Source organism: Neofelis nebulosa, chromosome 2 (genome assembly GCF_028018385.1).
Source record: "Neofelis nebulosa isolate mNeoNeb1 chromosome 2, mNeoNeb1.pri, whole genome shotgun sequence".
Taxonomy (NCBI): Eukaryota; Metazoa; Chordata; class Mammalia; order Carnivora; family Felidae; genus Neofelis; species Neofelis nebulosa.
Genome location: NC_080783.1, coordinates 68,274,081 through 68,301,261, shown reverse-complemented (window position 1 = coordinate 68,301,261; position 27,181 = coordinate 68,274,081). Strand labels below are relative to the sequence as shown.

Here is a 27,181-nt window from a genome sequence, read left to right as displayed (position 1 = left end):
CTTTCCAAAATCGTATTATATTAATAAGCATTTTCAATTTATATATTTGTATCCAAATTTGGATGCGCTGTCATATACCATCCTACAACCAAACCTCATTACGTTAAAGGATTAATGTTACAATAATCCAAATAACCCTAAAAGGCATAATTATCAGTTAATCACATCTTGCAGAAAATTCATGGTTTCTTTTTTTCAAGGCAGACACTTAACTAAATACAAATCTTAACAGGGAGGAGCTCAACATGAAGATACAAGATGCCTAGATGGATAACTTTGAGAGGAAAACAAAAAAGCTCATAAGCGGGGGGAGGGGGTGAAAAGTTGCAGAAGACCGGCTTTGCTTTGCTTAGGTTAGGCCTGGGACATCATCACCGAGACCTGAGAACAGAAAAAACAAAACAAGTACTGGTCCAGAGGGCTTCTAATTAACTTTCCACTGATGCTTCCTCTTTAGCGCCATTCTAAAACCAAGTGGATTTTAACCAGAGGAATGATCCCACTGAATAACTTACAATGGACGTCTTAAATATCAAAAAGAAACAAATTAATTCTGCAACTAGAAGCTCTTTGCCGCAATACTTGAGAACAATGATATTAAGAACTGTCACCCAGAATGAATCCAGAGACTTTTGGGGTTGTCTTGTGATAAATGACACAGGTAACATTCTCATAAATTCATCACGACTCTTTTAAAGACCTTATTTTTAAAACTTCATAAATTCACCTAAAATACCATATTAAAATATACTATTAAATCTTTATGGATACAAGTCTGCTTAGAAAACTTTTTAAAGTATTTTTCAGTCACTGGAAAGTGAATGACAGGGACTATATACCATTTCTGTGTAGGTAGAAAAATAGAAGAGAAGCCCTCTTAAATAGCTTCAAAACAGCATCCAAAAAAGAGAAAAAAGGGGGAAAAGTCTCCAAACACTAAAGAAAAGCTTTCTTGAAACCAAAACAAAAGCTTCATATCACTTTAAGTTTCATTTCTGTTTCTGATAGATCTGTGAAGTGTCTCAGAAATACAATGAAACATTACCAAATAATAGGTACAGAAAATTCTGTTCCTATTTAATTTCAGAAACTTTTTCTTTAAAAACAAAAAGGGGGGCGCCTGGGTGGCTCAGTCAGTTGAGCGTCCGACTTCGGCTCAGGTCACGATCTCGCGGTCCGCGAGTTCGAGCCCCGCGTCGGGCTCTGGGCTGATGGCTCAGAGCCTGGAGCCTGTTTCCGATTCCGTGTCTCCCTCTCTCTCTGCCCCTCCCCCGTTCATGCTCTGTCTCTCTCTGTCTCAAAAATAAATAAACGTTAAAAAAAAAAAAAAAAAAAAAAAAAGGAAGAAGAAGAGAGGAAAGAAGTTTCTTCTGAAACTGTTGATTTCACTTCAAAGTCTTTTAAAAAAAAACCTCAATCCTCCCAGAATGGAAAGTGTTCACCTGTGACCTTCTGCCTGGATTTCTTCGCTGAATCTACTGAAAGTACAGCGTGGGGCTCAAATAGAAACCTGATTCCCTACTCTTCTCATCACTTGATAAGAGAAGAAACAAAAGTGGCTTTTACCTCTAATTCGCCCAGAAAACAATTCTTTGTATACCTTTGTCACAGGAAACTCCAGGAGACAAATGATCCTTGTACTTCTCTGGGCTAGGTAGAAACTACATACATTTTGTCAATCTTATTTTCAGAGAAAAATGAACAGCCTCTGACCAAGCAAAACAAAAACTGGAGAAGCAAAGAATTAAATAAGGCTCGATTCTGAAAGGTTCCTTAACCTAAGAAAACTACTTAATACCAGAGAGATCCCCTGGAAAAATTGCTACCACCATATTCAGCTCCCCAAGTACAATTATTAGGAAAATGATGACACTTAGCTTGATGGCTATAAAGGCCCTGCAGATTATTGTTCAACAAATTGAAGTAGTCTTCATATTAACTCAGACTCACCGATCACAACTTGTATTCATAGAAATCTTACTTTTCTGCAAAGCATTTGCATATACATTACCTCAAGCTGACTGGTAAATAACCGAAGAGTTTAGAAACTGCTTCCATAAATTCTAAGTTACGAAATACATCCTTTACAGACTTACAATAAATTTCCATCTGAGCATTGCATCTGATTTCTTTGGCTTCTTTTCCAAGTCTTTTCCTTCTATGTACGTTGTAATCCATCCTTTGAACTGCTTGATATAAGTACCTTATAGTTTAGTATGTTTTAGTTCAGAAACCATTTATTTGTCTTAAACCCTGGCTTACAAAGATGTATTCAGAGATCCATCTCTCATGGAACTACTGTCTAGTTTTCATAATATGACCACTATTAAGATATTTGCAGAAGGGGCGCCTGGGTGGCTCAATCAGTTAAGCGTCCGACTTTGGCTCAGGTCATGATCTCACGGTCCGTGGGTTCAAGCCCTGTGTCGTACTCCATGCTGACAGCTCAGAGCCTGGAGCCTGCTTCAGATTCCATGTCTCACTCTCTCTCTACCCTTCTCCCACCCACACTCTGTCTCTCTTGCTCTCAAAAATAAATAAACATTAAAAAAAATTAAAAAAAAAGATAGTTGCAGAAAATGTTACAGCAGCTCAGAAGATGGGTAGCTGGCCCAACTTGGAGCTTCAGGAAGATGTCTTAAATCTTTTAAAATTTCTTAAGTTTTTAAAACTGTGTTTCTTTTTTTTTTTTTTTTGATTCTAAAATAATACATTTCCACTATAGTAAATTTGAAAAGCATGGGCAGCTGACAATCACAATCCATTTTTAAGCTTACCAATCAGGAATTATCACTTAACATTTCAGTATAATCCCTTCTTGTTTTTTCCCTGGGTCCATATGAATGTATGTATATGAAATTTAGGAGACACTGTGTGTGTGTGTGTGTGTGTGTGTGTGTGTGTACATACATATATATATATATATATATATATATATATATATACACACATCCAGTCAGTCATCATTGATTTTATATCTGCCCATATCAGTTTTCAAAGGGAGGACTCCAAAAACATGATCAAAAGCTGCATAACTTACATACTACGGATGTACTTTATTACATCCCTTGATTGCTATAACATTTTTCTAATTCATCGATATTGTAAATAACCCTGCTTGAACAGCCCTATACCTACTTCTTGGCCAAATTTGCTTGTTTTCCACACCCCAGTCCAGCATGTACTTGTGGGAACATCCCCTCCTGGGACACAATCCATCACGATCACTCCTAGTGTTTCTGGCACCACTCTGTTATTTTCAGGATTTGCAATTTCCTAAAGGATGTATAAGAAGCGGTGGTGCCAGTAAGTACCCTAATTGTCTCAAGAACAGTAAATATCCTAATTGGAACACAGAAGAGACAGACCTGTCTCCCTACCTGCTCTCAGAGGGAAGGGGCAACTCTACTTGATAAGGCTGAGCATGGGATGCCTCCTAATGCTTTTCTTTCTCTCTCTCTCAAACCATGGCACTACGTTAGCTGGCTGTCAGCTTGGACAACTGAGGGTTTTCATCTTGCTTTGTTTTCATAATATTTTTAGGAAATGGCTACCAGTTATACCTTACTATCATTTTTAACTAAAATTCCAAGTAAGCCTTGGAAGAGGCATAGCCAGGTAAAGACGGGTGAGAAAGAACTTGCTGAGAATCCTAACAGCACAAGCAAGGAAACCAAGGAGTGGAAACTGTAGTATATGCGGGCGACTACAGGAACTTCTTTAATGTATAAACGTACAGGAAGAAGAGGGGGAGACACAAGGCTGGAGACAGGAGAGGTAGTCAGGTCATAGGTGTTACAAGGCCTGCAAAGGACCTTGGGCCCTAATGCATGAAGAATCAGGGTTGCATTCACAAGGATAACCTTGGTATGACCAGAGGCAAAGGGACCTGTTATAAGGCTAATATAATACCTGAGGAGAGAGATGATAAGACCTGAATGCAGGCTAGGAGAACAGCGAGAAGGAAAAATCAGCTGGACCAGGAGGCAGATTTAGTTATAACTCTTCACTGGTTCATCTTTTCTTTTCTTTTCTTTTCTTTTCTTTTCTTTTCTTTTCTTTTCTTTTCTTTTCTTTTCTTTTCTTTTCTTGTCTTTCTTCTTTCTTTTTTTGATGTTTATTTTTGAGAGAGAGAGCACAAACAGGGGAGGAGCAGAGAGAGGGAGGGAAAAGAGGATCTGAAGGTTCCACGCAGACAGCCTCGAGCTGGATGCAGGGCTTGAACTCACGAACTGGCAGCAAGCTGGATGCGGGGCTCAAACTCATGAACTGCGAGATCATGACCTGAGCCAAAGTCAAATGCTCAACTGACTGAGCCACTCAGGCGCCCCACTGGTTCATATTCTCTGCCTCCAGTCTTGGCGTGCCACCAGGACACCACGCCTCCTCAGAGCTCAGGTCAGTTTCAGCAGAGAAGGAAGCCTAGCGCCACATATCCTAAAAGCTTCACAATTACTGGTACTGGTGATAAGAGTGGTCACAATTCTGATGGCTGGTAGGTTACAAACAACGCTGAAAGTACAACCACGTTTCAGCTCCAGACAACAGGAACAACACTTGTGCTTCTTTGGTAAAAAAGAAAAAAAAAAAAAAAAAAAAAGTAAAGGAACAGCTTCAAAGCAGGCGGCTGTGAAGCTCCTTTTTACCACTGTTGTGCACTGTTTCTGTCTTAAAGAGATCACGTGGGGACAGCTGCACACATAAAAATGGTTTCATTAAAAGCCTCAAGTCATTCATTTTGCTTATTAAAGCCACTCCACAATGATATTCACAATGGAACTCTCAGCTGTCCCCAGCAATGACACTAAAATACAATTAATTCTTCTTCCCGAGGAGTCCATAGGTATGCGCTTGAGGTATTGTGTTAATTGCCACTGCTTCATACCGTGGCTTCAATTAGGAATCAAAATGGGAGCAAGACAAACATGGATCCCATTAAGTTCCAGAGGACTTAAAACTGAAGTTTCTGCCCCCGCCCCACTCCCCCCTCAATCCACTTAACACTGATTGTAAAAGCAAAGGGCTCCATCTGGGGAACCACAGTGACATCCAGTGGCTATGAAGTAAAACACACCAGTTACAAAACGTCAACACAGGAGAGAAGGGCAAACATTTGTAGATGTACTGATGTTTTAAATTCAATGTCTATAAAACTGCGTGCAACTGGAACCTCATCATAAGATGATCCAAAATCAGGAAAATCAGAGATTCATAACAAAATGAGGATGTTTAGCTGCCTTCAATGATTTACTCTGCCTATTAAAATTCTCAGCAACATACATTAATAATTATTGCCAGAAGATATGAACTATTGATAGTGTACTCAAAGTTCCAAAAGTCATGTTATCGTTTATGCTATATACAAATTCAAGGAGAAGTCACTTCCAACATGATCCTCTTGCTCGGCCAGAAGAAATAACTGGCTGTGCTACAAAGTGAACAGGATAGATCGGTTTGCTCCCAATAACTTCAATACCACTTGGTAGGAAACATTTACCGAAAAATGTTCTTGAGGGTTCAAAATTTTAACTTATACTCACATCACACATGAAAGAGACACAGAGTGAGACAGAGACAAATCAACCACAGAATCCCTGGACCGGTTGTCTACTGGGATGAGGAGAGACAAACTCATTTCAATGGAAAACGCAAAGACTTGAAGAACGTAAAAGGACCTAGACTTGAGCAACATTTGACTCTGGGCAAGGTATCTCATCACTGAATCTTTGTATTCCTATATGTAAATGGAGCTTTAAAAAAAAAAAACGTATCTTGCAGGGTCACCATGAGGGTAAGTAATATGAACATCTATCAAGATTAATATTAAACCTCTCCCTCTGTGCCTTGCACATAGAAGATGCACATTAATAACAGCTATCACACACATGCATTTATATTAAAAAATACTAATAAGATGGACATTTCCTTTGCCACAGAAAATGCCACTCTGAAAACAGACTTTAGATTCCATATACATACTATACTTTGAATATTAAGTGCTCCTCCTTCTGACTTTAGTAATCTGTGGTGTGCTTTACTGGATCAGAAGCAACAACAATAGCACATTTATTTTAACAACGTAAAATGTCTCTGAAACTTTCCTAAGCTTACCTTGGTCATTAACGTGAACTAAAGTACAGAAAACCCTTAACTCTCATTTATCCTACAAGTTACAACATTCTTGCCCATAATGTGTCAGGGTCTCACCAATACTACACCTCATACGTGGGTAGACAATACCATGAAGATGCTACAGTGGGGCATGAGCAACCGGCAGAAATTACATATGCACCAGGATCAATCCAGGAAGCCACAGTTAATTTGATATAGAAGCAAAATAAAGTGGCTTAGCCTCTAGAAGGTTGAGTTCTGGCCTTCTTACCAGTATACAGCTGACTCTTGAACCATGTGGACGACAGGGGTGCAGATCTCCCCTTGTAGTAAAAAATCTGTATGAAACTTGACTCCCCCAAAACTTAATTACGAATAGCCTACTGCTGACTGGAAGACTTATTGGTAATATAAACAGTCCATGAATACTTTGAGGTTATATGTATTATATACTGTACTCTTACAATAAAGTAAACTAGAGAAAAACGTTATCAAGAAAATTTATAAGGAAGAGAAAATAAATTTACAGTACTAGACCGTATTTATTAGAAAAAATCCACATATAAGTAGATCTGTGGACTTCAAATCCATGTTATTCAAGGGTCGACTGTACTTTCAAAACTAAATCAGGATCGTATTTGCTCTCTGACTCCAAGACCTCCAGTCACTTTTTCTGTCACTCAATGGAAAAGTCAAGCCCCTCCGTGGCCTAAGAGACCCTACATGTGCTGGCTCTGTAGCTGCCCTACTGAAGTCCACTCCCTCACTCCCCACCTTATTCCAGAAGTGCTGGCCTCTGGCTGCTGCCTGAGCACAGTGCCACAAATATTCTCCTCCACATGATGTTATCAAGGACATCTTCCCTGATCCCTTTTTTTAAAGTGCGTCTCCTGGGGCACCTGGGTGCCTCATTCCGTTAATGACTCTTGATTTCAGCTCAGGTCATGATCTCACGGTTTGCGGGTTCGAGCCCTGCATCGGATTCTGCACTAACAGTGTAGAGCCTGCTTAGGACTCTCTGTCTCCCTCTCTTTTTGCCCCTCCCCTGCTACTGCACGCTTTCTCTCTCTCTTTCAAAGTAATAAAAATAAGAAATAAAATGCATCGCCCACTCACCCCCAGCATGCTCTTTCCTTCTTCCTGCCTTCCTTTTCTCCCAGTATAGGCTTTTCAAAAGTTCCAGCTTTTCAAAAGTTCGCATTACAACACTTTGCTTTTACAAAAGACCTACATTAGTACCTGTTTTTGCCAACCTGCAGAAATCCAAAGAGGATTTTCACTTTTACATAAAAAGGTGAAAAATGAAAATACCAATCAGCGTTTGCTTTGCAGCGAGCCCTTATAGAGGCAGTGTGCACCCTGGAGAGCAGTGACATGGCCCCGCCAAGCTCCTTCCAGGGAACTGCACTCAGCATCTCAGCGTCAAGCCACCATAGCTTTGAACTTAGTCTGTGAGCATCTGGGCTTTATCTTGATTTATTCTGTGCATCTGTTGGCGAGATGCACCCTGAGACACCAGAAAATACTAAGAGAGATTATTTGTGGGGTCTGGGAATGCTCAAATATTGTTCCATATAAATTAATGGTAAATGCTTCTTTGCTCTATACAGTTTCAGCTTATGAAAGTTTTCAGTAAGAGCACTCTACTTTTGGATATCAGGAGAAACCCATACTTATCATCATCTAAGGGGTTACAAATTTTAGTCATTTGCTTCTTATCTTTCTCTTCCCTCGAAAATACAAACTCACAAGGGCAGTGGGTTTTTTCTTTTGTTTGTTCTTTTGTTTTTTTTGTCTATCATGTTCATACTGTACCCCCACGATCTAAAGCTGGGTATAAAATAGTCAATAAATATCTACTAAATTGTTTGAAGAAGTCAACAGGAAAAGGCAGGGAGAGTTCCTAGTTTTTGTGGAATCTGTAAGGTGAAATGAAAAAAAAAGAAAAAGAAAAATAAGAGGTATTTTTAAGCGCACACACACATACACCCACACACACACACAAAAAGTCTACAAAAGTAAATGCACAGTATAATTACAGATTATGTTAAAACAGAGAAATTAGACAATAAATAAATAAGTGAAGAAAATAGATATTCGTTAGCTACCATCTAATGTTTCAGTGTATCCTTACAGAAATAAAGCAGCTAATAAATAAATACAGATATGGAAGATGGTAAATCTAATATGCATCAGTATTTGGAGAGCATTATGCCAGCAGCTTTTCTACTATTTAAAGATATAATCTGAGTGAAAACCAAAAGGAGGAAAAAGAACACAAGAAAGCTGTGGAACCCCATTTCTTTCCCATAATCTTTGGCCTGATGCATGGTTGACAAAGCCATGAGACAATATTCTCACATCTTTGATTTTATTTCAGCATTTCCAGAAAATAGAGTAATGGAGAAACATATTTCTAGTTGATGCCTAAAATCTTAAACTTAGTATGCAACTCAAATTAATTCTCAGCGTTCCATTTGAAGCCTCAACATTAAAAGACCTGTGCGTTTTATTCCTTAATATCACTTGCTGTGGTTTCAGTGATTTACAGAGTAGATTTTTATTATTGAGTTTCAAGCTATTTGTTAGGGATAAACTGTCGTGACTATAACCAAAAAAAAAAAAAAAATGTTTTTTAAGTTGCTCCCAAAGAAAAAATTAATAGTATAGAATACTGTAATTTCATATGCTAATTAAGAGCATAAGTAAACAAGATAAGTTTAGAATATGGCAGATGTCTATTGAGAGTCAACATCATACTTTAAGGAGATTAATGGTCATGAATAGAAGTTAAATTAGTCACAAATATCAACGCAGAAAATATATGTTGAACTTTTTCTGCCCTGGGAAGGCAATGACAGCAAGTTGCCCTGGCCCATATAGCATACCTTCAGAATTCAGGTTTTCTGTGAATTTTACCTAATATGGCCAAAAAAAAAAAAAAAAAAGAATTTTGCAGATGTGATTAAGGGACCTTAAAACTAAGAGATTATCCTGGATTATCCAGGTAAACTCTAAATGGTACCATTTTTATAAGACAGAGGCAGAGGGTGATTTGACACAGAGAAGGAAAATCCAGTGTGACCACGAAAGTAGGGACTGAAGTGACATGGCCATAGCTGAGGAATGCCGGCCGCCACCAGAAGCTGGAAGAGTGCGGGAACAGCTGGTCTTCTACAGCCTCCAAGAGAAGTGCATCCCTGCCGATGCCTTAAGTTCAACCCGACGATACTGATTTTAGACTTCTGGCCTCCAGAGCCACAAGAATAAAGTTTGGTTGTTGTAAGTCACCAGGTGTATAGCAATGTGTTAGAGCAGCCGCAGGAAACAAATATGGAATTCAAAGAATCGGATGGCATGAACATAACAAACCCCTTTCTTTTTCACTACTTATTAGGGGAACATGTTCTTTAACACTAATACCTGTAAAAATAAGAAAATGTGAAATAAAATTGTTGCCAAATTCTGTCTCACTCCAACAGAAGAATAAAAATTCTTTTAACTTGTTTTAAAAAATGGAGGAGAAAGCCCTCTACATTTTACAACACAGAGCTGCATTTCCAATTTACACAATATTTTTGAAGATTATTCTTTATGTTTATGACTTTAAAATGTAAAAGAGTTACTTAGTTCTTCTAGAAAAATTTAGGGTTTACACATCCATAAAGAGAAGCACTAGTGCAGAAATTTCCCATGTCTTCACTACAACCAGTTCAAAAAGTAGTTCAGATAACAGCTTATTTTATTAACTTCTCAAAAAATGTTCACTGTGCTACCAACGATTATTATGGCATTTATCTTTCTATCAACTTGGACTCTGTGTTTTGGCTCCCAAATTTCCCTAAATCATTATTTAAACAAAGAAGTGTGCTAAATGTGTAATATTTCTACCCTTACTTTCATTTTGTGCTACATTCTTTGTGTCCCAACCACCAACACCAAAAATAAAGAAAAAGACTATTCATAATTCTCTTCTATTTTTCTACGTCTGAAGAAACTCTTTGCCATATGATTGAAGCTATAAGGAACGGAAAAGCAAGGATATGGACTACGGTTCTGTATCCTTACCTAGACCTATGTGAGGCAGATGCTCAAAAAGGGTCCAGCTGTGGTCATCAATGTAATGATTCTTCAGGATCAACAGCTGGCAAACATCTCGGGCAGTTATGTCACTGGGTACCTCTACAGCCCTGCTGGTTTCATCTTCACTGTATACTTTAATTACCTGTGTAGGTAGAAATAAGAAAATGAGCTAAAATAGTCTATTAAAAAATATCCCTCTAATAAGTCGTCAAACTTATTGGCTGAGCTAATTACAAAGTCCTTATATGGATTCTTATACATTTAATTTTCTAAAACACTGAAAAAATGTTGCCTATCCAAAACTTGTCCATAACATGTCAAATCACTATGTCTGACAACTTCTACTCTCTTCTCTTCAGTGTCTAAAGTAGAGGACGTTCAGTGACCATTTGCTGTCATTTCTCTACCACTCTGGTCTATTAAAAAGCTATATATCCCTTAACAATACTTAAAATTTTCCATTCCATATTTAAATCCTGTAATCCAAGTAACATGGGCTATTCATTCCCAGATATATACAGGTAGTAAAAGCAGTAAGTAAATCAGCCTTTATGGAAAGATGTCTCTATTTTCAGGTTCTTGAAACTTGGGCAAAGACTGGCTAGATGTGTACCAAATCATTTTTCCCCCTTGCAATTAGTTGTATCCATGGGATTGAGTTTTAGTCAATGGAATGTAAGCACATTCAATGTTGTGCTTTCAGGCCTCATCCATAAAAATCTCCCACATATTGTCCCCCATTGTTAGGCCACCCTCCCACTGAATGGAAATGACTACAAGGACCTAGAGGGAAGAAAAGCCATAGGACAAAAAGAGCCTTTATCCCACCATGACCACACGAAAGGTGCCCAACTAAGAACACCCATATGGAACTTTGACATGAGCAAGAAATAAACTTTTATTGTGTTCACTTACTGTGAATTTGTATTTATCTATCACAGCAGCTAATGTTACTCTAAATTATACAGAATTAGAGAGAGTTTCATATACAACACTCCCCTTAACATTTACCAAGTTGTGCTCTGTGCTAGAATTTCCATTATTAACTATGGTATGGTTGTATATTAATTAAATTAATTATAAGAAGATAAACACCTATGATAATAGTATAGTAAGATCAACATATACACACACAAGTGGGAAATGGTATGAAAATTCACTATAAGAAATACACTTGTTACAAAAATAGACATTTCAACATTTTTAGTAATTCAAACAAATGCAAATAAAAATGATTTATCAATTTTGTCCTACCAATTTTTTTTAATGTTTATTTATTTATTTTGAGAGAGAGCACATGCGCACAAGCAGGGGAGGGGCAGAGAGAGGAAAGAGAGAATCCCAAGCAGGATCTGCCCTGTCAACGCAGAGCCCGATGCAGGGTTTGGTCTCACGAACTGTGAGATTATGACCTGAGCCAAAATCAAGAGTTTCATGCATAACCGACTGAGCCACTCAGGTGCCCTTGTCCTACCATTTTTTTTTTAAAATTACACTTAATAACAGTGTGATGAAATACTTGCTTTCTTACAGTGATAGGAGTGATATAATTGGTAAAACTATTTTGTACACCTATTGGAAAGTATTCAAAAGCATTAAAAGGTCCATTCCGTTGACTCAGTAATTTCCCTTACGTAAACCATCTCAGTAAATCTGTCCTAAATGTGGAAAATGGCTTTAAGCATAGACATACCCAGCAAAGCGTTACATATAATTCTATTAATCTAAATATTCAACTATAAAAGAACGGTATATGACAGTACTTTCATAGAATGGAATATTATATAATGTCTCAGCATGTTATTCAAGGAAATGATATAGGAACTTTAAAAAATTCTTAGGTAAACGAAAATCATGACACCGAAGTATACTTTATGCATAGTACAGTGCAAATTTCCTTGGTAGACTGGCTACCAGGTACCTACCTGTCTTCTCTAACAATATTCTGGTTGCCTTTTAGAGCACACTCCCTCCCTCACCATCGGTCCTTGTGACCCCTGCAGCTCTCCCTCCAGCTCAGCCATGGAGACCTAGAGCTTCAGGGACAGGCTTACCAGAGCCGGCTGTTAAACACTCAGGAGCTGCAAGTCAGGCATCCAGCTTGAAATCAGCCGTGGTAGGAGCATGTATACAAAAACATGTCTTTTTATGGCCAGTTTACCATACTGGTTCATACCACTGCCTCAGATCCGGATAGATAGTATCCAGACTGATCCACCAGCACCCAGAATCCCTCTGGCAACAGTTATTACTTCAGAGAAGGGCGTATGACCTCATCAGAGCCAGTCAGAGCCAATCTGGATATCTGTTCACATAACCATAGAGTGGACCCTCTTTTCTATTGGGCAGACGTAGGATGAAGCTGTTATTGTTCACAAAGAGAAAGAGTGGGGGAAAATGAGGCCCACGTGGAGTAAGCCACGCTAACAGATGAAAATAATCTTGAGAATATCTCAGAGCCCCTGGAACAAGTGAATTTGATTTCTTTGTGTTTTTATATGTGCCGTGTCTACTGGTAACACCTACCTACATTTCTCCCTTTCTCTAGCCATGGACCCCCTAGGTCAATCTCCATACTGCTGGCAGAAGAAACTTGCTTATTGCCAATCCAATCAGGTCGTTCTGCTACTAAGATTCTTCAGTGGCTCCTTGTTGTCCCAACTCAAGCAGCTCATCATATTTACTAAGACCCCTTACAAGGTGCACATCCTTTGCTAAGTGTTTTAATATAAGGCTGTCTGTCACAGACAGAGACTGTTGTTCATTTCAGAGAGCTTAAAGTCTAGTAGGGAAGGCAGTATTAAAAAAATAATAATTACCAACTTTTACCAGCATAAAAGTATGGCATATTACTAATCATAAAATGGAGCTTAGGTTAGGGTGAGAGACCTGGAAGGTATCTGTGAAAAAGTGATAATGTAAGGCAAGACTTGAAGAGTGGGCTAGAGCCAGGCAAAGAGAAGGTGAGAGCATTTCAGCTAAGGGAACAGAAGTCCCTTGGGTAAGAAGGAATTTGGCAAGTTCTAAAGACTGAGAGGAGTCAGGGATGGCAGGAGCAGCAAAGAGGAAGGAAACTGAGGTGGTAGGCAGGATGGTGGTAATAGGGATGTATGGTCCTAAGTTCAGAATTGACTTAAGAACCATCGAGCTTTTAAGTCATAAACAAACCCATGGACACGGATACGCCTGGTGAGGGAGAAAAGGAAAAACAAAAGAAAAAGAGAATCTAGGACTGAACCCTGAGAAGTACCAATACTAATGGTGACTTAGAGGCAAGAAAGTCTGAAAGATAACATGAGGTAGAAAGGGATCCAGGAAAGTGGGAACACATGGAATAAAGCCCAAACTCTAGGATGCACACAACATGTACATTCTCCAGGAAACCAGCCTATATTACAGGTCATTCTACGATCCTAGCCAAATAGGTCAGGTACTTGTAAGCTGTTCTTTTTTAGTTGCATATGAGGTACCCTCTAACTGGGATCAACACTCCAACCACCAACAACGCACCTTATTTGGCAAATTCCTACTTACTGTTAGGCCCCAGTTTCCATGGCACTTCCTCCAGAAGGTCTTCCCTGACTGCCCAAGCCTTTGTAATTTATATTACTCTTTTACATACTCTTATTTTATAATTTTCTATTTGCAGGCCCTTCTCCTCAATTGTACTAATAAATTTCTTCAAGGAAAATCTCTGTTTATTTACCATTTGACATCATATTTCAGGTACCTGGCCCAAGGCAGCGTATGTATGGCTTAATAAAGATCTTCGGAACAAATGGACTTTGTACCCCTGTAGAGCCAAAGTTTTTTGACATAGTAAGTACTCAATACCTATTTATAAACTTTAATTTAAAAATATTTTGTCACAAAGTGTATGATTATTAAATCGTAATGCTCAGTAAATTCAAATTCTCCTCAATGATCCACAGATATACATGTTTTCTTACAAACAGTCCTAGGTAAGAATTGACTCAATATCGCTGTTTGTGGGCAGTTCTGAGTTTTGCAGTCATTGAGGTTGCTACATAAGGTCATATGAGAAAGGTCGTGAAAATACATCGCCAAGATCAGATGCAACTGTTTGACCTTTCACATCAATTCACTCGCTTTCTGGTTAACACATGTGGTTCACAAAGATCCCAAGATCTGCCTGTAATCTCCGTGTTTCCCCTGACTGCAAGCAGGGAGGCTAGTGTTCTTAAGGGCGTGTCCTGAGGACCTGTATCTGTGACAGACAACCGGTGGGATTCTAAGGGATGCTGTCCACTGCACCTCCACGTGCTCTGGCTGACGCTGACTGGGTCAGGCCCTGCTGCATGCTCCTGACAAAGACGACCACTCTTGAGAGGAAAAGAGGATCCAACCCTGTGACTGCTCCTTCATGTGCCACGATGATGAGCCACTGTCTCAGTTCCCTCAGAGGCCAGTTGGCAAATCTCACGTCAGGAGATGGGGGCAAATGGGAATGACATGGAGGTCGCTGGGAAGGCTTCCCGACTACACATGTTTTCTTACAGAAAACTCCCATCACCTGGGCTAACAGAAGTATGCCTCTTACTTTCATGCTCTATTTTTTTCTTATCTACTATATTTTTATATGAAAGGAAATAAATTAAAAAAAAACAAAACTGGAGACATTCTGAAGCCTAAGCCAAATTCAAGTAGTGGGCAAGAACTGAACAAGAGGCAAAGGAAAAGGCATCTAACCAATTAGGAAATGCCATTATTTTCTTCAGACTATATTACTGCAAATTTGAAAGAAACAGGTTGCCAAGAATCAAGACACATAAATTTAGAAGGGCTAGACCAACTCAAATTTTTAGAATAGGTGCATGTACTCATTTTAAAATAAATAACACCCACTGGAAAAAATGCTTGGTACTTTTGTTTGAGTTCCATTTTAAATTTGTATTTTTTAACTCCTATTTAATTGACATTTATCCAAAGTACACATTTACCTAAGAATGATAAAATTATATTTTAATTGATATTCCACAGGAATAAATTCCTGTCATCTCTCAAATCTACTCAATAATTGTGAAAAATTCTTTATACCACAAAGGGGTGTCTTGGTTAAAAGTCTCACTTTAGGGCGCCTGGGTGGCTCAGTCGGTCAAGCGTCCGACTTCAGCTCAGGTCACGATCTCACGGTCTGTGAGTTCGAGCCCCGCGTCGGGCTCTGGGCTGACGGCTCAGAGCCTGGAGCCTGCTTCCGATTCTGTGTCTCCCTCTCTCTCTGCCCCTCCCCTGTTCATGCTCTGTCTCTCTCTGTCTCAAAAATAAATAAACATTAAAAAAAATTAAAAAAAAAAAAAAAAGTCTCACTTTATTAGTATTTATTTCTCCTTAAAATATATGAAAAAGGAAATGCTAATCTAATAAGCCTTAACTCTCTACTAGAGTTGAATATGCCTCTTGCCAAAAGTATTACTACACAAAACTGTCCTATGTAAGAAAAAAAGTCAAATCATCTGAAAACCTACATGACTAGTATGGATTAAAACTAAGTTAAAAACTTTTGTGATTAGGTAAAAACAAGTAGCAGGGCTGTTCTTCAGAATTATTAGAGCAACATAATGGCATCCTGTTTCCTCTACACACTGAGTGGTTAACAAAGAAATTTTAAAATCATATAATTACGGTACTTAATAAAGGGATATTATAATTCCAAGTTCCGTGATCTAAATTCCCAGCTTGCTTTATAAAGTGAAAAACGGGGAGAAAAATATTATTCATACTAATTGATCATTTGAAATTATATAGCAGCAGGAAGAAATCCTGCCTGACACTAAAAAAGTATAAGAACTTTCTTTGTTGCATCAATGACCAGAAAGATACTTGACTAGCAAGAGAGACATGCACTGATAAGGCCTGTCTATAACATCCCAGCAGCATAAACAGAGCGAGTGCCCAAGGACAGCCAACAGGGTACACACAGGCTGTGTTTAGGAAGCCTTGCCCGGTCACTGTAATCCTGACAGTCAGAGCAACCTTGGCCTTTGGAGTGGTTTACAGTTTGAAAAACTTCTCTGGGAGCATATGGCAACTAGTGAAATAGTACCACACAGGAAAAGTAGCCCCCGCAGGGGATATGCTGAAATGTGGCTGACGCAGATCTCTGTTTTGGCTGACATCCTCCTTAGCAAGACAGTTCATACACTTTATACTTCAACTCCCCTGACTGCCCTCCATAAAAGTAAGTGGAGGCAAAAGATTAAAAAATTAACATAACCCATTTTCAAAGCGGTAGACACAACAACATTCAAATATACAGGGATGGCAAGAAATGGTTAACTTTTTAGAAGAAAGCTTGAGGCCCCTAAAGCCTCAAGACTAAAAGATATAAAATATTTAAAAATCAAACAACGGCCATTTCTGAAAAAATAAAGGGATCAAATCTGAAAGTCAATCCGATATGTATCACCTTGCCTCCAAAGCACACATGGTAATCATCTGCTACAATCACTGGAAATTCTGATTCTCAGAGCAGATTATTCATAAAGCCTTAGGAAAGCACTAGGCAAGGCCCCAAGAGGCAGCCGTTCTGCTCCTCCCTGCAGACCCCAGGAATGTGACGGTATGGTATAGATAGTCCTTTCTCAGCCTGGATTCACCCTGGAATATTTGAGACAAACTCAGGACTGCCATCTGGTCATGTGGCAATGTTACAGAGCAGAAGGGAGCACCGGTGAGGAATTAATACAGGGTAGCTTTCCCCCATGTATCCTTGGTTTTTTTTCAGAGGAGGGGGATGGAAGGTGGGATAATCACTCAGCAGGTAAAAAATAAGCATGGATTATGCATAAATACATGACCAAGAATCCACAGAATGAAGTGAGAAAAAATTTTTAAATAAAGAAAGAAAATAAGAAGAAAGAGCAAAAGAGGAAGAAAAAAAAAGATCATTGGGGCATGGTTGTCTCTTGTGCCAAAGTTTTTATTTTGGGAAAATTTAAATTTAACTTTTAAATTAGCTACATTTAAATACTACACTTAATATTTAATTAGACACTGACTCTTATTAATTACTATTTAATTTACAATAACTTAAACATCACATTTAAATACTAAGACCTTACCATGAAGAAAGTATATAACTTCTAAAAAGAAACATTAATTTATCCACTGTATCCATTAATTATCTATTTTGTTTACATATGGTTAATAGAAAGTAAGAAACAAGGCCCTTAGAGGTGTGACCTCAACTAGGTCCCAAGGAAAGTTTATTTTCTATAGCTCTTTAAAAGTTTATCATCCAAGTGCAATAGGATCATAAAGGTATCTTTTAATGTTTCCATTTTTTACTCTATTATTTTTAACAGATAGGCAATGCACCTAAATCATGAGAAATATTTTTATATCAAGGTCAGAGTGGCCCTGGATTTTTACATTCTTCTACATAAGGAATGCAGTGTCCTAAGATAAGAGAAGACAGTCTCAGATATTTTGAATTAAGTAACTCACTGTGTTCCCTTGAAGGAAATGGAAAATAATATATTCAGTATTACTTATTCCAAATCTCTAACAAAATGGCACACTTTAAAAAACAAAAACTGTTCAAAAGGCCCTAACAGCTCAAGGAAAGCTACTGCTTCTTTATGGCCACTCTGTTTTGTTTTTCTAATTGTCAAATATTTATTAAGAGCAAAAGAGTACATGGCTTAGAGAAGTCAGGCAGTAGGATGTCTTCCATTCTCTCCATTAAAAAAAGATATTCAATAACACATTTTACTTGAGCATGAGCAGCACACGTTCAATTAGTTATATTGACTCAAAATACGTATTGTCACCAATATCAGAATTACAGAAACTGACTGGCACAAACTTGTCTATTCCAAACCCTTGTGGCTCCTTTCAGATCTACCCCCTATAACCCTTTCCTTCTTCTCTAACTCCAAACATATTATTTTGTTTTTCTCAGTTTCTTGAAACAGCCGTGCTCCTTCCTGACACGGGGCCTTTGCACATGCTACTAGAGCTGCTTTGTACACTATCTCCCCACCTTCTACTTTCCATCCCTCACATGAGCCATTATTTCTGTGGGGAAGTTTCAATGACCCTCTCAGTTTAGGTCCAGGCCCTTCATGCCATGTATGCATGTGCACAACCACGTGATTACTATCCATCAACCTCCACTGCTCAGAATGCTGCATGACAGCAGGGATGATGTCACTGTTTTCTTCCCCTTGTGTCTCTAGCAATTAGTACAGTACCTGGCACACAGCTGATAATCAAAACTATCCTTATAGTGAAAAATGAAGCCATCATGCATAGCCCTGCAGGAGACAACATTAGGCATTCCAAAACAGTAGCTTTGAAACCTCATAGGGTTTGAAAACCTCCAGGGGAGAAAAAATACCCGGAGACCAAAGAGAAAACACAAGCAAAGCTTTCATGAAATCTGTGAACTGAATAAAGGTGGAGAAGGTGACTTCTCTGGCCCATTTCAATTCTGGTATTCTATGAGAATTCAAAAAAAAAAAAAAAGGTCAGAGGACCTCTGGGCAGGACAAATATTAAATATTAGGAGTAAAGACACCAAGGACTGAAGAAGCAAAAAACATGCATGCAACAAGAGACAGACCGCTTTGCCAAGAGCAGAGGCACGAAGTTATGAGGAGCGGGTGAGGAAGCTCAAGTGTCAGGAGGCATGTTCGAGAAGGCTCTTCACCCAGCACTGCGGACCACAGGTTTCCATCGGTGCAAACCAGCAGGGAGCCCACCACGGAAGGGAGCAGTTTTCAGATCCACAAATGACAGAATGCCTTTTCCCAATGGTTGGAAATACAGAATTAAGTTTTAAATGAAAGTTCACAAGAACATGTGTACAAATTGGTAAGAGAATAATGGCAAACAACCACACGGTCACCTAACCATTTAGGAACCAGTTCAGCGATGAGTAACAGAACATCTACCCTACGAGGGTTTATTAACCAAACTGAGGCAGACGGTTCCGAGTTCCGTGAGGCAGATCCACCAAGTCACCAGTGACTGAGCCAGGCTCCTTCCCTGAGTCCACAGTCCTCTAGGTCACAAGCTGGATCACCCCCACACCATCTCTGTAAAAACTCTGAACTTGTCTACATTTGTATGCGATTTCATCTCAGTGGGGAAATCACAGGGCCTGATTGGATAAACACAGAAACGAATTCAGAGTTAAAGGACCTGTGTTGCAGGGGTGCCTGTGTGGCTCAGTCGGTTAAGTGTGCCAACTCTTGATTTTGGCTCAGGTCACGATCTCACGGTTCCTGAGATCAAGATCTGAGTCAGGCTGTGCACTGACAGCATGGAGCCTTCTTGGGATTCTCTCTCTCCTCCTCTGTCTGCCCCTCACCTGCTTGTGCACACACACTCTCTCATTCTCAAAATAAATAAACTTTTTTAAAAAATGGCCTGTGTTACTGGAGATACATGTAGAACTTCCAGAAGTTCTGGATATAAATTCAAAATATACGGATGGAGATGTATGATGTATGAATTGGTTTCCCATCCAGCATCAAGCCAAAGGGGCCCGGCGTGGAAATGCCCCAAAGTTGACACTGCAGGGGACTGAGCACTGCCACACCTGACAGATTAGAACAGTAACACTGTCACATCATGGCCTGGCCAGTCTCCCATCCTGGAGAAGAGACCCAGTGTGCAGGCCTAGGGGCACGCAGAAAGTCTCCCTGATACCCCTCTACCCTCTCTGAGACTCCAACTCTGTTCTTGACCCTTTCTGCCCGTCTTCTCAGGCCAAGAGCCCTACAGGCTGCTCCTTCTCTTCTCCCTCATGGGTAGCCAGAAAGACTCAAGTGGGGGTTCAGTTTTGCGATTAAAAAACTGGAAGCCCTTTCAGTGTGCTCTGTTATGTGGCAGGGGGAAAAGGCAAAAGAGACAGCTCCAATTTCATTATAAAAGAAGGCAAACACTAAAAATAAAGTCTAAAGATGTCCTAAACCACGCACACACACACATCTACATATGCATATATGCGTGTTATTTTAGGACCTAAATCCAATATGAATAAAGAGGGTCAAATCCCAAATCCCACACTAATGTTTCCAGTGACTTCATCAAAAGAGTGTTCTCTGAAGCCTCAGTGTTTTTAAAACTCATGTAATTCCTGTGAAGATGCCAGTGCTGACTAATTCATCTTTGAAGTAAAAGAAAAACCTTCACAAGTGCTAATGGTTATTCATATTTAAAGCAGAAAACCACTGGTCATGCTTATGTTGGACACAATGTTATTCCAGTATCTTGTTTCAGGGTTTAAGCAATCATTTATTCCCAGAATACCCAGAAGACATGTCTAGGCAAAAAAGTGAAAAAACAGTTTCACACAGTGAGAAGGACAAGTTGGGAAGGGGTGGAAAAAGTGTTAAGAAAAGAGAGGGGGAAACATGAAGAGTAGAAAGAGAACGTTTATTAGTGCCCAGAACACTGGGCTTTTTATTGCAATTCTTGGGTTGTCTGGCATCAGTTGAAGCACTTTCAGGAACTGCCTTATTTTACTAATTTTTAAAAGCACATCTCCTCACATTTAACTTGTCTGAAACTTGGATGTAACTTACCATCAGTGGTCTGTCATAGTTTAATTGGAAACATAGAACATAATGATGCTTCTTGTAACTTAAGGTGCCGTAGGATCAATGAAATGTGCTATGCTGTCTTTCTGGGACATTTGGGAGATATTATTGTATAAACTTATAATAGCACACAAAATATCACTTTCTAGACTTAACACTCCCATGCTGTGTCAGCACTAGGAGCAAATGATTTATAACCATTTTTGTAATTTTACCTTTCTTTCACTTTGCTAAATATTTATTTTATATCAGTAAAAACATGTATAAAGCACATTTGTGTACAAGAAATACACTCAGTGCTGCTTGAATCATAAAATATGAAAGGTCAAGAGGACTCTTGGACAACATCCACTGACATCCTCTCATTTTACAAACAAAGAAGCCGAGACTGAAGAAGGTCTGACTTGCTTGGGATGCTAGCTGTTCCCCGGCACAGCCAGCCAGAGTCCCTTCTCTGGGCTCCGACCTGCCTCGGTTCTTGCCGCTCTGCTCCTCCAACTTCCATGTGGCTGTAAGCCACTGCTTCTACACACCATCTCAGATAAAGTGTTAGATAACTAAAAACCACAATATAAAAATGCACGTATGTGCCAAAGCACCTGCTTTTGGAATATCAAGAGAGGTTGCTCCTTGTTTCACTTTTCTCCATATTAACTTGCTGGAAATCTGCATGTCCTGAAACAGCCAGCAGAGGGAGTCTTTACTTCTCAGCGTGTACAAATAGAGAAAATAACGATGTTTTGAAAATTACAACTTTAACATTCTTAACCCTGTGCAGGTACTATCATAATTACAAGCTTTTAGAATGTTTAAAGCTATTTTTAAATATTCTTAACAATTGGAATTTTTCAGATCAATCGTGTACATCCTAACTTCAATAAGGATTTTTTGGAATATATGTATACACACACACACACACACACACACACACACACACACACAGTGTATCAAGTCACCTCAGCAAGAATCCTTCCTGGAACTCAAGCTGGAGTTAGTCTGGTACTTAGAATGGTAATTTCAAAACATTTCTTTGAATATTGATAGAACTACCCAAACTAATTTATCTTCTGAAACTATAAAATCCCTGAAATTTTCGCTAATATAACTGAATGTATACGTCTAACCGTACATGGCCGACTAGGAAGCGTTTATAATCACTTTCTAACAATGGTGTTTTTGCCAAAGATGATTTTTGAATTCCTCTTCTTTAGGAACAGTCTGAAGAGCAACTGTTTTTGATATCTTACAGGGGTAGAAAATCTTGACCCTACCCTCTCAGAGGGTTTAATATCTGAAACTACCAAAAGCCTTGCTTCTTTCTTCTGCCAAAAAGAGATTCTTATTTTCTAGACTTGGCTTCCGGTGCTGGGGAATAGTCAGGAGAGCCAGCCCTGAGACTGCCCCCAGGCAAGGGTCTGAGACTATTAATGAGCCTATTTTTAATCTGCCTTCCTTGCCAAATGTGGACCAGGCACTGTGGTTCACAGAACAATGTGGGTCATGGCCCTCATTCATATGGAGGTTCAGTCCAGGTGTTCATGGTGATGGTGGACTTTGCAGTCCGCTCTGTGATCAGATCCTCAACCACCAGGTTACTAGTTAGATTCCTCATACTAAAAATTGGCAAACTGTTGGCAAACTGATAGGGCTCAATTAATATAAGTGATTTTTATTGTAAATTTTTGAAAGCAAATAAGGCATTCAGTAAGTCTCAGAGGCTTCTCCAGTACTATTGAGCGCTGAGAAACTCTGACATTGGGTTTAGTCGCTACACCTTTAGGGCAAGATTGAGTACACAACCAGATAAAATGACAAGAGGAAGAAAAGAGATAGGCAGAAAGGTGAGACTGGTCCAACCAAAGGACTGCAAGAGAGGGCAGAGAGCTCTTAGCGGCAGATGGAAATGGCCCCGCAGCAAGTGTGCCCACGCGGCTGGGAGAGGTGGCCTCCTGCATGCACGGAGCTGGCCCGGAACTCAGTCCTGCCTGGTCACAGACCAGACGTGTGCTGTGGGCAGCACTTAACTCCTCCAAGCCTCACACTCCTCGTCCCAAACTGGAATTGTCCACCAATCCTGTAGGGTTCTTATGAGGACTAAAGAGAATGTGTAATCAGTGTTGGACACGTTAGAGCTGTTTTCATTTTATGAGTGTGTGTCGAGGGCAGTGAGTACACAGAGTTGCCCACAGCAGCAAGCTGGAGCTGGATAAAGGTAATGACGATGCAGGGTGGACTCTGAGTGGCTTTTCACAAGGTATGAAACCAGGGGAAAAGGAAGCGAATGCAACAGGGTCGCGAATGTAGAGAAGGAAATGCCAATAACAGGTAAGTATTCAAACAGTCCAATTCTATTTATTCAAACATTGTGTTTATTCAACTAACAGTAATTATATACCAATGTTGTACCTGCCCCATGTTGGGCACTTGAGTCCAGTGATGATCAAAAGTGACACTGCCTCTGCCATCATGTAGCTAACATTCCAGCAACATCACTTTTATCTACTGAGACAAATGTCTCTATATTAGGCACAATTCTACCGCTTTCAAATACATAACCCAGAAGTTCCTGCCTAATATTCCCCAGGACAGTGAAAAGAGAAATAACCGAACCTATCTAATTATATTTAAATCTATGGTCCCAGCTTAAAAGTAAAAATTGTCAGCATATAATAGTTGGATTATTATTTTTTAATTCAGTTACAGCCCACCAAAAGTTACAGTAAAAGAGCTGAGGGAACCAGCATGTGAAACACACATTGCCTTCCTCTCCCTAGCTATAATATATCAAGGACAACTACTTTTTGTTTGATTCATTTACTACAAGGATAACTACCTTAATAGGACAGGGCACAAAACAATTTATGCTCATTGTAATAGCGAGATTTTAAACTGTTTATGAAACTAGTAAAACATGCCATTTCACAGATGGGGGTGGGGAAGAAACTCACATTTTTTCGAGCTTCTACTACATGTCAAGTATTTCTAAATATTTATCCAACTGCTCTGTGAGGAAACATCCTCATCCCCAGGACAGAGAAAATGATCCTCAGAAAAGTTTCAAGGAAGGCACCCAAAGTCGCACCACTGGTCAGTGACAGAGCTGGGCTCGAACTCAGAGCTGCCTGGCTCTAAAACACACCAACATTCTCTACTGTAGCTCACTTCCTAAAAACTCACTTCTCAGGGAAGGAAACATTTTGTGAAAACACAAAATCCATTTGTCTCTGTGGTACCCTTCCTAGGTGGATATGCAACAAAGGTACCCTGTATACAACAAAAAGGGCAGAAGAAAGGGTGAGGTTTAGCAAGAATGAGAACTCCATGTAGACAGAAATAATACTGTACTGGTTACCACTTCACAACCTTACCTTCCAACCAAGGAAGCCAGCCGTCTGTGGGTCTCCATTACCCTCCCCTGCTCAGGAAATCTACTCTCTCCCCCACTTACTATACCTTCTACTACCCCCATACAAGTAACAGAATACATTTGTTCAAAAAGCATAACCATAGAGACAGGCGCCTGGCTGGCTCAGTCAGTGGAGCATGAGACTCTTGATCTCCGGGTTGTAAGTTTGAGCCCCATGTAGGGTGTAGGGATTATTAAAAATAAAATCTTTAAAACAAACAAACAAAAAAGCAAAGCCATATTTTGTATCTGAAAACACAATAAGAAAAATCCAAGGGAGAAATATTTATTGAATGTCTAATATGTTGGAGGCACTTGTGGTGGGGATGGCTAGCTGCCCACCAAGAATCACTGTTCCCCTCTCCCTTCCTGAAGAGTCCTGATTCTAACAAGAACAGTGTGTGGAGCTCAAGGCCTCCACTTCTTGGCTCCCCCTGTATCCAGGACTGACCACATGACCTAATCTTGGCCAGTAAGATGAAGCAGAAGCTCCTGGTTACCTCAGGGTGGCAGTTAACATCTGACAGAGGAGGCCAGCACGCCCTTGGTGCTTCCCATTCTGTATGCCAGGAATGTGAGCAGGATGACTGGAGATTTGCATTCCTCTTTCCATAAAAGGAAAAGAGACCCACACTAAGGAAGATACAACAGAAAGCAAGAAGAAGTTTGGTTGCCTGAGGACATTGTGGGGCTGCTACATTAGTTTTAGACTGAGTCTTCTGGTAAAGTGAAAGAAAAATAAATCTCCTCCCCGTTTAATGCACTGTCATTTCAGTTTTCTGGGTATGTGAAATAGAAATTCAGCTCGTAACTGACAAAGCACTTTATTTAAGGAGTCTCTTAAATTTTTAAAATCTAGTGGTAAGACAAAAAAAAAAAAAAAAACAACAACAACAACAAATTTTGAAAACCAGATAGTATAAGACCTATACATTAACACACACACACACGGTAACACAGAGAACACTAAAAGTCCACTCTGAATAGCCAGAAAGCAGAAGATACATAACTGTGGATGGCTAATGAGACTTCAGTATCATAAAAGATGATACTAAAATTGATGTCACATGGCAGAACATACTGGATTGGAAAGTAAGCAACAAAGGCATGTCCACTGATCCTGAATCAAGACACCACCAAGATAGATGTGCTGAGAAAGTCTTAAAAGCTTGAGCTGGGACACAGACAACAAACCGCCTTTGGGAAAGCAAACAGAATCCTGGAGTTGTCTATAGGCCACGGAGCACAAAACTGGGGGCAGAAGTACAGAAGGACAAACATCAATCACTGTTTGGAGCACAAGGAAGAAAGCCATGTACTGAGTGGAGGCTTCACAGGAAGCTGGGGAAGAAGCCACGGGGCACACAAGCCCTGAAGCTCAGTGAATGCTACACACATTTGGACTGATTCTGTATATATTTAAAAGTTTCTGGGCAAAATAGTGATATGATAATCTGTATTCTTTCACTTTTTACAAAACTATTTTTAGAAAGTCATAGCAATGATTCTAACTGTATGAGGAAGGAAATGAATATAACATAAACTATTCTCTTGTATAGACAGAGAATTGAATCTTTGGATAAATGGCGCTGCTCCATATTATACTCATGAATTTCAGATTTTCAAAAGGATTTGAATCTTAAGGAAAATATATTCAAGAAATTATCCCTTCTTTCTCTGAGACTTCAGAAGATGCTTTAGGATCTTGTGTGCTTACGAACATCTCATAATTGTGGTATGGATAAATAATGGAGAAATGCTTGTAAACATAATTCACAAAACTCTATAAATCTGATAGAGGCTTAGAACATGCCTACCCATAAAATCAGAAAATGGACATCTGGCCTTCTGATCTTGAAGGCTCTCTATAAAAAGAATAGGAATTTTATATTACACTTAATATATATTTTACAATGCTTGAGTCTTTTGTTAATTCTCTAGGACCTTAAAATAGTTTCTTGATGTACTGTACCAATCTAGAGCTCTGGGTATAAATGCTCATTCTCTCTCTCTCTCTCTCTCTCTCTCTCTCTCTCTCTCTCTCAGACACACACACACACACACACACACACACACACACACACACTCTTTGCTGCTGACAATTGCTTTCTGAATAAAATGTTTTCTACACTAGAACATATGGGAGTTGGTGGAGGTGCAGAGGGAGATGAAAGGATTTGCCTAAGCTAATTCCAGACTAGAAGTTGAATGGCAATTATACACCCCATAAGGCAATTTCATTAACATATTAATTTCAGGAGGTAACACATATCTAGGAGAAACACACTGAAGTCACAAGACCTAGATTCTATTTCTAGCTTTGCCATTGACCTTCTGAGTGACCTTGCATAAGTCACTCAACACCCAAGAGACTCAGACTTCTCTCATCAGAAAAAAAAAAAAAAAAAAAAGATATAACCTAGTAGTTCCCTGAGAAAAATGCTATGAGGTAAAATATTCATTCAGAGCATTTGGTGAGGATGTAACCATTTCTGAGAGATATGATGAACCCTTCTTCACTAGAACCTTGGTGAACCAGAATCAAGGAAATAAGACCCTAATAGAATTGGAGGACACATAAAATATCTTTCCTAAAAATTCACTTGATAGAGAATCTACCAAAAATCCCTGTCCCTCAGAGATCAAAGTGTATTTGATCTTCTACAAAAAAAAAAAAAAAAAAAAAAGACCCATACTGTGTTACGGGCCATGTTTAAAGTTCAAGTTCCCAGCCACTCTCAGGAGAATCTTAAGGCCATTTAGATCACATACACAGACTGATAACAAAATTATTCCCTAGTGCTATTAAGCATTTTCAGAAATGCCTTCAGCCTTTCAAATGATTAGGATTCCAACTGGCAAATTATTTTTCAAGAGCCACTCATTCAGGATGAGCAAACTTTATGGCAAACTTACGCAAAAGGCACTTGCTGCCTTGTTAGGAAAACAAGAAGCTGCCCCCAAAACACTCTGAGAAATGCTGGTACCAATTTGTAAGATCACCTTAAAT

The 27,181-nt window shown here is 39.4% G+C and overlaps 1 protein-coding gene across 5 annotated transcripts in view; it reads right to left on the bottom strand.

The window, feature by feature from the left end:
* Positions 1-27,181, bottom strand: part of GRB14 (growth factor receptor bound protein 14) — a 117,227-nt gene that overhangs the window by 33,200 nt on the left and 56,846 nt on the right. For all 5 annotated transcript variants that reach the window (XM_058715107.1, XM_058715108.1, XM_058715109.1 and 2 more), the window contains one exon: positions 10,180-10,336. In XM_058715107.1, the coding sequence (XP_058571090.1) occupies positions 10,180-10,336 (157 nt within the window). The remainder of the gene's footprint in view (positions 1-10,179; positions 10,337-27,181) is intronic.